Source organism: Pituophis catenifer, unplaced genomic scaffold (genome assembly GCF_029215685.1).
Source record: "Pituophis catenifer annectens isolate HBS135680 unplaced genomic scaffold, rPitCat1.0.hap2 SCAF_1, whole genome shotgun sequence".
In the NCBI taxonomy this organism is placed as follows: domain Eukaryota; kingdom Metazoa; phylum Chordata; class Lepidosauria; order Squamata; family Colubridae; genus Pituophis; species Pituophis catenifer.
Genome location: NW_027256881.1, coordinates 238,320,395 through 238,332,177, shown reverse-complemented (window position 1 = coordinate 238,332,177; position 11,783 = coordinate 238,320,395). Strand labels below are relative to the sequence as shown.

Here is an 11,783-nt window from a genome sequence, read left to right as displayed (position 1 = left end):
TTAAAAACTAAAATATATATTATAATAAAAATTATGGCAAATAAATTTAATCTGAATATTCTCAAACTGGATTTTTTAATAACTGAATTTGATACAGTTCATCTTTAAAAGGTTTGTTTTGTATATAGACAAATATAAGCTTTGGAAAGTATGTTTATTGACGTCTTCTTTACTAATTGCAGGAAAGTTAAATGTTTGTTGAATGCTGGAAAAAACTTCCTAAAATTAAGAATAGTTTGACAGTGATATCCATTATGCACAAAGTTGGTGGATTCCCCTTGGTTGGATGTCTCCACTTGGGAAATTTCACTTGGAGTGAATTAACTTCAGTTCGTTAGTTGACATGCATTCAGCGTGCAGTGAATACAAAGCCATTTATTTTTATATTCATTTATTGTTGCTGACATTGAAGCATGGGGATCAGGAGCATAATTACCAAATTTAATTCCAAAGAGTCAAGACTATCCTTAGGCTATAATATGACCAATAAGATGTTGCTATTACTGTGCCACAGGAGCCAGGCCAATCTGGTTGTTTGCTCGGTCAAAGACAACATAGTATTGACGAATGAAGATATCACCAAGGATCCAAAGATCAGACTGGAAGGGCATATTCTGGAAGCCACTCATGCAATAACTTTGCAACTGAAAGAGAAGTTCAAATATATGATGAATTTGAATGGCGTAACTAGAGGGCCTTTGCAAAGCATCAGGAAGCTAACATTCCCCTCCCCCTCCTGCTGAGAGTTCCTTATCCATGTTGGAGTAGCAGAAAATCATATTTGCATTGAATAGGCTATCTCCATTGTCTGCCTCTTGTTTAAATCTGGAGTCATCTGATTTCCCTCAAAGGTGATGGGTGACAAACTCTTACAGATTTTGCGTACCTTAAGCCAGCTGTTGGGTTATATTGGAGTAAGGGAAAATGCTATGTTCATCCTAGTATAGCTACTGTAACACTGACTAAAACATGGCCTGGGGAGAAGATGAAGACAATGCCATGGAGGAAAGACCAGGATTCTAAGAATCATGTTCGGACCCTGTATGAAACTTTCTGAAGAGCCCCATGGATAATATATAACTGTGAGTCATACATGTTTAACAGTGCTTGCTCTTTAACCGTGGTTTTCTAGAACATTTGTACAATCCAACAATTTGGATTATGGCATAATGAAATAATAATGCCATAAGGAAAGAATCACTTTACCTATATCTTCCATACTATGAACATTAGGTTAATATTGCAATATTTGTGATTAAACATAGTGGTTATTCTTGAGTCCAGAATGATAAGCTGATACAATACTCTTTCTTTCAAACAATCTCCTATAGTTTTCCTCATTCTGTGTTGGATTTCTATTCTGATAATCCCCCAGATAGCCCAAACACTGGAAATTGAAGTCTAGCATATTAAGGGCGGTCTATTATGGAGAAATGAGATCTTCTAGAAATGAATATGATCTACATGAGAATAATCTTATCACTAAATGTGTTGAATTTCATGTTCAGAGTTCATGTTGCAGAGTTCAATTCTTAATGCATAATGAAAATACTGTTATGCTAAAAATTATCAAAAAGATTTCAAATGTTAGAAATTTCTCCCACTTGAATATAAGTGACTGAGATTGTCTTGCTATAATTCTTTCATGGGTCAGGTTTTTTCCCTCTCTCTAGGGGTTTATTCTATGACCTAAATTATTTGAGATAATTTTTTGGATAAACCACAGATCTTACCTGGCGAATATAGGCACTGGCGGGCACTGGGTATTGAATGCCATTGATGGTGAAGACGATGTCAGGCAGTTCGTTGATAGCACTGCAGTTGACTATATACTGATGTGAAATAGGATGAACAGAAAACATATATTAGCAGCCCCATAAGATTTGAGAAACAAACAAACAAACAAAAAAAGCTGGGCTAGAAGTTGTCCAGAAAAGAATGCATTAGAACAAACCTGGGCATTTTACACCCCCCCCCGGGCAAAAGCCACCTCTGACCCTTTGGCCCTCCCTATCTGTCCCATGAGGATTCCTTTTAATTTTGAAAGTGGCTGCTATTCCAATTTATGTATGTGCATCAATACATGCCTATGCACCTTCACAGCCCTACTGGTTCAGCCCTCCTCATGTAGCTGCTTGAGAAAATTAATTGCTCAGTCCTGCATTAGAATGATGCTTCCTGAAACAAGAATCAGCAATGATGACTTGAGATCAGAATTACATTCCAAGCGATAGCTGTTTGCAGTGTGGAAGGCATACCACATGTCAGCAGAACAATATTGGGAGGGGAAGAATGAAGTCTGGCTAGTAATAGCCAATTAGTATCTTTGCGGGTTTCATTTTCTTTCATTTTTATGCATAATTTTGCTCTAGTAGAGGAATCTAAGGAACTTGGAAGTGAGGGCTTGGTGGAGGATATATGGTCCATGATGACCATGTATCCTCCAGATATTCGTAACATCTCTGATCTCGGGGTCTTTCGCTGTGCCCTCAAGACTCTACTGTTCCGACAGGCGGGGCTGTCTAATTGAATGATTTTAAATTGTGTTTTAACTTTGGGTTTTAAAATTCGGCCAAAACTATTTAATGATTTTAATTAATTTTAACTATGATATTGTATATTTATGTTTTTAATTTTGGCTGTACACCGCCCCAAGTCCTTCGGGAGGAGGGCAGTATATAAATTTAATAATAATAATAATAATAATAATAATAATAATAATAATAATAATAACAACAACAACAACAACAACAACTATTATTATTATTATTATTATTATTATTATTATTATTATTATTATTATTATTATTATTATTATTATTATTATTATGGTCTGGTGTAATGGTCTTTGTAATCATTGATCTGACCAGCACTGTTTTCCATAATGCACCACTCTATTCTGCATGGCAATTATATAAGACTGCTGATTAACTAGGATTGAAAATGGCATTTTCTTAGCTAAATCACATTAGGAAGCTAGGGCAAACCAAGAATCTTGCATAAGATTCGGAGTAGAGGGAGAAAATGGATTGTAAATAACAATAGCTAAAAACATTAGAAATTAACCTGAAAAACCTCTTATTAAGATTCATAAAATCATTGAACATTGTGATCTCCTAGCACAATGCGCTTGGTCTTTTTTCCTGTCTCAACCTTTAGGAAGAATTATATACACAATAATGTGGAAATCACAGCTGCCAGTTCCTTAGCTAGTATTGGCCTTCATGCGCATTGAGTTCTTCTCAAGAACCTAGGATGCCATAATGAATCAGTGTAACATATGGGTGGATCCAAGTAGTGTGGCCTTTTGCAATTGTCAGATGGAAATTTTGTCAATGCACAAATTTTCTAAATATCATCCAAGATTTTTTAGTATAGCATCCAGTGTACTGGTAACCACTGGAACCATCACAGCTGCTTTATGCTATAACCTTTCCATTTTGAGTTTCAAATCTTCTTTGTCTTCTATCTCCTGATACTACTGCATAAATTATCCGTGCTTTCTTTTTTTCAACAATAGTTAAATCTGGTGTGTTGTGAGTCAAGACTTTATCAGTTTGTATTTGGAAATCCAACATTTTAACTTGCTCATTTTTTACTACTTTTTCAACACTATGTTCCCAGCAATTTTTCATTACTGGTAATGATTATTTATTTATGTATATTAATTATAGTCACATATCGTTATTATCAAGCTCACCTGACCATTGGAATTTTGGGCACCAATGAAGTTCTGAATGTTAGCAATGGCATTGGGGGGACCTGCCAGGAGGGAGGTACCAGTGTCCACAATAGCTTGGCAGCCACCGGAACAAGCAATGGCTTGACCATTGACGGTGATACTGAAAAGAAATATTTAGGTAAAGATGAGAGAAAGAAAACTACCATAATCTTTTGCCTGCAGGTCTTTTGAAATTATAAAACAACTTGGGCCATGGGGAAGGAAGAAGAATGAGAAAGATTCAAAATAATCCACCTTGATTTTTTTTCTCCCTATAAGAGGAAGCAGAAGGAAATTTTGGCAACTTTTCAAGAGTCTATTATAGCACAATGCTAAACTATATTACTATAGTTGTTAAAGTGTCTATGTCCTAATCTGTCCTACTTCGTAGAACTGATGGGCATCTTCTTTTGCCATTATTCTGTATTTGGTTTTTGATTGTATCTTTGTGAAGCAGGGATGTGAAGGCTGAAAGTGTAGGAATTGGGTTACCTGTCCACAGTGATCTGCCAATAGGTTTCAGCAGAAAGGGGCACCCAGTTGAGACTTCCAGTATAGTAGGAGGAGTCAATGCCACCAAACATTACAAAACTCCCATTCTGGCCATCTCTGAAAAATGAACATACAAGAACATGACAATTAGAGGAATTGCAAATATTTTTTCATTTCCTTTTTGTTTCCTATTATATTGTTGACCCATTGCAAACTTTTAAAAATAATATCCATAAAACAATGGGTTAATTAGTTGATTGTTTCACCTATAAGCTACTGGTAGTAGCAAAGAGTTAGAGAATTGTATCACAGAAACTCTTTTTTGAGGTTTTCTCAGTTGTCCAGCATGCATCAGCAATAGCACTTTGAACATCTGGCATTTCCTCTTCTGAATAATCTGCCTTGGTTGATCCTAAATTAATTTTGCTAGCATGTGAAATTATAGATATGGTATTATAATTTCCATCTTGTGCTAAACTTTCTTTCTTTGGGTTGATATGATCTGGGTTATATTGCAGATTTGCTGGCAGATTTTATTTTCCTGCCTGGCAAGATCAGCAGCTAGAAATCTCTTCGTTTTTAATCTAGTTGTGTCATAAATATTAGCTGTACTCTGAAAGATCCATAGCTTTTCCTCAGTAGCATGTTGAGTTTAATCCAACCTTATTATTGGGCACTATATTGTCAGTCACTTTCCACTGTCTACTCACAAGTTTACTTTGTAAAATACAGGAGAGGTTTATCATTTCCTTTTTCCATACAGTAATATGAAATGATGCCTTAGCCATTGTCACTAAAGTGATCATCTGCTTCCAGCATTTTTCTATATTGCCACCCAATATAGGAGCTTAATGATTGTAGCCAGGCAGTTCTGATACCCATTATATGCCTTGGGTGACCTGCTGGGAATACAGGTCATTCACAATTTATAACAGCAATTGGGGCCAGCATATTTATTGCTAAGTGATGCAGTCGTTAAGCAAGTCATGCTTGTGGACTTTTTTTGCTGCTATCCTTAAGTGAATCACTGCAGTTAAACAAATGGTATTGTTGTTAAGTGATCAGAAGTCTCCTGGGAAGGTCACTGATGGCAATCACATGGCTCTAGGATGCTGCAACCGTCATAAATACCTGCCAGTTGCCAAACGCCTGGATTTTGATCATGGGACCATGGGGATGGAGCAATAGTTGTAAGTCATAAATCACTCTTTTCGGCCCCTCAAAACTTGTTGTTAAACTAATGGTTGTAAGTGGAGGACTACCTGTAGTGTACAGACTCCTGGAATATACTCCTAGTATTCTTCACTCATCCCTCTCAGGAATATCCCTGCTGCTACGATGACGCAATCTAGCAGAACTCAAAGGGATAAAAGTAATTTACCATTGACTTGTTCCAGGAATTTTGTTTTAAAAAGTTCCTATTCTAGCCAACAGTCCTGGAATTTTTTTATAGTTCCCCATCCAAATACTAAACAGGTCTAACCCTGCTTAGTCTTTTGGGGATCAGTCACAGTCACCTACATGCCGCCACCTGCTATTCATGTGAAGAGTTATATGCATACTACTTTATAGGGATATTGTTATTGAATGTGCATGCTTTTTAAAAAAACCCTCACTGGGGATTTTTCATAATATTTCATTAATCTTGCAGTAATGCACTGAAAACTTGTAAAACTGGAAAGGATTGTCTACTGCTGAGTTTCTCCAGGAATAATATGGTTGGCATCCATGCCCTCTCCCTTCTAGCAACAGATAGTAATTAGTCCCTTCAGAAAAACGTGCACAAATCATTGTTACTTACGAACTGAGGAAGACGGAAAAGAGATCCTGAGATACCAAATTTTCACTCATCATGTTGTCAAAGACAGGAGTGGCGCCAGAGGCCGACAGACTAGGGAAAGCCAGACCCAGGATTCCATCAAAGGTGGCATAATAAAGGAAGCTGCCTGGCTCGGTCTGACTCAGACCAAAGATTTGGTTGGTGACCTGAATATCTGCAACCTGTGCAGAAGAACAGGGAGAAATGGTTATAAAATTCCTTTTTAATTTCAAGAAGTACTACTACATTTGTGTCAGAAGCACATACTGAAGCATTTTAATTTCAATTTCAGGCAGATTTATGCATAGATACATACATGTGTATTTGTGAACAGATCTTGAATGATTCATATAATTCACTTGATTCTAGTTGATTCACCGTTTTTAAATAAACTGCTTTGCAGTTTAATGTCTATCTCATAAAATAGCCTCAAAGGAAATCTCTCTGTATGTCCTATTAGTTTACCATCTGCAACTATTTCTCTCTGCCCAACCTAAATTTTGAAAGGCGTGTAATTGACGCAGAGTTGAGATTAATCTCCTGGCAAAGAATTGGCAATGATTCTCAAAAAAGACATTGTTGAATATAGATTGAGCTACAATCCAATAAATGACTGGATCTTATTCCTTAAAATTAGTAGATATCCATTGATATCAACATATATATCAGTATATTCATCTCCTACAGATTCAATAGTGGACATGGAGGAATTCTATGGATAATACAAGAAGTGCTAAATGTAGCATCAGGAAAGGACATAAATATTACAAATGGGTGTTTGGAATGCAAAAATGTGAAGAAGCCTAGATATATAGAAAAATCGGCCTGGCTAAATTAACACAATAAAGAAAAAATAGAATTTGGTAAAAATAATTATTTGTTTATTTACAAAAACTACTTCAAATACAGATACTATACTTGGATTTCACTTGAGATATCAGCCTTGAATCCAGTCAATTACAAAACAGGAAACAAACAATTGAAAAATGAAATCTCGTAAACCAGGATAATTCCAGCTGCAGATTATTGAGCAGAGACCATGAATTATTGCTGTTTAATATATGGGTTAAACTCAGAAAAACGAAGAGAGCAGGTATGCCAACAAGATCTGATCAGAAGAACAAAGAAACAGAATCTGGGGCCACTATGAGGCATTTATACTTTTAACTTAAATGACAGGCAACCTGAGGTGTTCTAAGAAGGAGACCAGAAACAACGGAAGACTGAAGGAAAACCAATACAAAGAGGAAAAAAATCCTCATAGTTTTCAAAACAAGCTAGAGAAAGATAGGTAAATTAAAACTTTGAGCAACATAAGATGACTGAAATTGACATTATTGTTAAGCAAAAAAGTACAGGGAAAACTCTCTAAACAGAGGAAAATAACTAGAAAAACAAGTATATATATATATATGAAAAAAAAAATTAAGAGCACTCAAAGGATATTTTATATCCTAACGGAAGGATGCCCAACAGTAATTGTGGAAGAGATCTAATAGAAAAAAATAGATTGAAGGAAGTTGCCAATGTTATAATGAAACCTTTTACAATGGGATTATAGAGTAACAGGAACATTTGTAGAGAAAGGGAATATATTCAGAAACCAACTCAAATAGCATTTGAGAGGCAGTTGTCAGATAGGAAAGCACCAGGGACAGATGAAAAATCCACTGAATTGTTCAAAACTGCAAGACAAGAAGCAAATCTAATTTTATTTACAGCTTTATTGTCAGGAAATATTGTGTGAAAATGATAAGTGTTTATGCCCAAGAAGGGAGAGCCAAGACCATATGCAATTATCAAACCACGGAATTAATTTCTCACACAAGCAGTGTTATTTAATATCTCACAAAAAAAGCCAGAGCATGAACCTTTATAGTGAAGAAGTTACTATAGTGAATCTGGACAGTCAGAATGATTCCGAACAGTGAATCATGCGCAATGAACACCAAATGTGTGTTCAAAGGAGGCCTAACAAGGTAAGTAGAACAGCGGGGCGGGGGGGAACAGCTGTGCCGCATGATTTAGGTTCGCTAGAAAGCAGGATTTCCTGCAGGATCATCTGAACTGGTGCGAACTGGTAGCATTTCACCCCCGATTCAGAACTAAAAAGAGAATGTGACAGAATACATTTTTATCAGATGTGCTTTCACTGCAGTCTACGCTGGAAATAGTCCATGCAATATATTAGATGAAAAATTAATCTTATGTCATAAGAATCTCAATAAATATTCTATTTTCAATATAGGCAATTTCAGGCTGCAAATGTTGCATCTGTTTCCTTCTGCTTTTTTTTGTAGGAGGTGGACATTTGCCTCTTTTATGAAGACAAAACAGAAAGCATCTCTTGTCTGTTATCACAACTGTCAGCCCTGTTCTTAGTTTTCACAATAGTGTGAAAAGAGCTTCCCACAGTATTGACCCTGTACCCATTTAACTTTTACAGCAATATGTTAACAGAATAGTAGGATGGAATGAGATGACAGCTGGAATCAAAATAAGTAGCGCTGCTTCTGAAATATGCTAATGACCCTGTTTCGCTAGTTCATAGTAAAAGAAATCTCATTATAAAAGTAAAAATAGAAAGTGAAACATCTGTGCTAATGTTCCAAATTTGTTAAAGTTCAATATTAAGAAAACAAACATAAGCTCAATCAGCAAGTTACATGAACTTACAGCTGATGGCAAAGGAAAGAATATGGTACATGGTTTTGTTTTCTTGGGCTCCAGAATAGATAAAAGTAGACAGAATATTATTATTTCCAGGGAAAATAGTTGTAAGCATTATTAAAGGGAAAACAAATTGATAGGGGGAAAAATGTTGTTGGAAGGTGTTAATGAGCATGTAAACCAGGTGGCTCAATAGAGGCTGTATTCTTGGACTCGGAAAAAAATCCTCAAAAAAGTCTCCCTGTTAAAGCCATTTGGCATGGAATCAGGAGCCCCATTGGACTGGCAAATGGCTAAAAGACAGGAATAAATGAGCAATTCTTGCATTAGCAAGATGTGCACAATTGGGTCTCCAAAGATCAGCATTTGAACTAGTGGTTTTCACCTGGTTATGAATGATCTGACATAAGGGTTGAACAATGAGATGACCCTATTTGCTGTTGAGAGTGGTAAAAGCAAAAAGGGACTATGAAGGATCTCTGCCAACTGAATGATATTTATGTACATGTCAAAAATATTAGTTTTCCTGCCCTACAGTGGTGGGTTGCTCCCAGTTCTGTCCGGTTCTTGTCACGCCCCCCTAGCCGCCTGAGGTCAAACACAACACTGATGCGGCCCTCAATGAAATAGAGTTTGACATCCCTGTTCTAGGATATTACTGAATTTCTTAAATTATTTAGTCATGAGTGCATACATAACAAGGCTTGTTAAAGTTCCTTGTTCTTCTTGATTATAAAAATTCCCAAAACAAACACCATAGTCTTGGCTGCCTCTGAGATGAACAAGGATCAGAAGTTAGAAAGAGCTAAAAAGCTTTCGCCATAAGTAAGATCTATATAGAATTCAATTAGGTCTTCCCTGTTTGTCCACCCAGAACCAGGCTGACTCCATTTCCCAAAGGATAGCTTCTCAGTCTATTTTCTTTGGCAGTTTACCTGGACAGTATCATAGCCTAGGATTCCAGTCATGCTTCCGGTGCCATAGGTGATGGATACGGTCTGGCTGGTGGACTGGAAAGTAGAAGACTGTTGTGGATTGAATTTATGATGGTCAGCTGCAAAGATAAGTAATTGTAGTATGATGTGGGCATATTGAATATGTAACAGAACAGAAAGAGTAAGAAAGATCTTGGCATTCCAGTGCAATATTTTCTAATATGTGAACTCTGTCCTCAGTCATAGCTAACCTGAAAGCTGGTTTATAATTTGGGGGAAAATAGTTACATTTCCCCTTTATGTCATGTGGAAAATAAAATATGAAATAGTTCTATTGTTAGACATTTTACTGTATCTGGCTTTATGGATGTAATAAACTGATTGGATTATCCCTTACATTACATCCCACACTTCTATATCCAAGCTCGTGCCTAAACATTTGCTATGTGGGAGCATGTTCTGTTATTCCATAATAATCCCCTTGAGTAGCAGCTCCCCAAAGCTGTCTCTAGCAGTCAATACCTGATATTAGTATGATCCATGTTGAATACATTGGAAAAATAGATGGACACGAGAATACAGAATTCTCCCTGATTTGGTCCTTTTCAAATGTGTTGGGATTGGAGTTCTGAGGATTCCAAGTCAACATGCCAACACAGATACTGTGATGGGACTTGTGGTCTATTACATTTGGAAGGTACTAGCTTGAGGATGGCTTGAATAAAGAGTAGCCTCTTTCTGAAGGCATCAGTTATGGAGACTACTTACAACAAGCTCCACTTGAGCAGTACACAGAAGGGACCCACAAGTTGGAAGAACCAGTGTCAAAGATGACTGTGAACTCTTGTGGTGGAGTACCAATGGAGATAGTGCCAATGTAATCAATCTGTAGAGGGAGAAAACAGAACATAATAAAAAAATCCATCCCTGATATCTCCATAACATTTTTGAAGCAAGAGAATTGATCACTTCTTTGTAAACAAAAGCAAGTTTGACAAGCTTTTTAAACAATACAAATCTGCTCAATTTGTTACAGTAGAATATCGTTTATGTTCCATGATCTCAAATTGCTTTCAAACATTTAAAAGTATAACTTCCTAAATCCATATGTCTCTTTTTTTGCTCTCTAGAGCCAGGGGCTATTGATTTAAATCAACAGGTGTTGAGATTCTCTATTCTTGTCCATAGGCTAAATGCTGAGTATCTCCTCCTAATATGGAATACTTACATCCATATAATTTTGCATGGGTTCTGCATCAGTGGCAAATGTATTTTGCAGCCCAGGGAAATATTTTGTGCCAGGGTTATAAGGATGCTTCTTCAGAAAATCATCTAGCAGCCCATGCTCTTGAAGGATTTCTCTCACTGATTTTGTTTTCCTTAGGTGAACCCTAAGCATTGAATAATGGAAAGGAAAAGATTAATAAGTGAGAGATAGTGCTCGTAGCATTAAAGATTTTTTAAAAAGCATTTTGGACATTCTCTGATTCAACACTCTTAAGAGGGCTACAACCTTCAGAATTCCCAGCTAGAATGAAAGGTAATTGCAACATATCTGGAGGCCCTCAGGATGGGAAAAGTTAGGTTCAGATTTATTTCTCCTGAGGAAGAAGGACTTGAAATCTAGGTATACTCTTTAGAGAAAGAAGCATGTTCTACTTGATGAACACACAGTGCATTTGCAGATAAAGCTATAAAAGGAAATAAAATATTACTGTTAGTGGAAAACCTAGGCAAATTACGGCTCTGTGGCTTGCTCACCAATCACAATAGAAAGTTTGCTGTGAGAGTTTGTGGAACATAATTTAGAAAGAAAATGAGATCCTTCAGAAGAAAATGGTACATGATGTTTTCTTTGAAGAAAGCACAATGCTCAATACTTACTTTGATGTCAGACACTGGGAAAGTGCCACCAGGCTCAGAAGTAAGAGGCACTTCATGATTACTCCTGTGTCCCCAAATTGTTGATTCAAATGAAGTGTGGGTCCCAACTTCTAAGCCACACACTTAGGTTTGCTACACACACACATATATATAGCTCCAAGACACTCTTATCGTATTTGCATATCATACAAAAAGCCAGACATTCCTGATATGATTATCTTTTTTTAAAATGTCCTTAAGAAGAACTTTCCATGTTATTCTT

The 11,783-nt window shown here is 36.6% G+C and overlaps 1 protein-coding gene across 1 annotated transcript; it reads right to left on the bottom strand.

The window, feature by feature from the left end:
• Positions 1–500: 500 nt before the first annotated feature.
• Positions 501–11,036, bottom strand: LOC139327476 (pepsin A-like). The gene is made up of 8 exons (XM_070957313.1): positions 10,866–11,036; positions 10,406–10,523; positions 9,638–9,756; positions 6,015–6,214; positions 4,214–4,330; positions 3,701–3,842; positions 1,734–1,832; positions 501–644 (listed from the first exon to the last, which is right to left on the bottom strand). Exons 1-8 carry the CDS (start codon positions 11,034–11,036, stop codon positions 501–503), a joined length of 1,110 nt encoding a protein of 369 aa, XP_070813414.1.
• Positions 11,037–11,783: the final 747 nt, after the last annotated feature.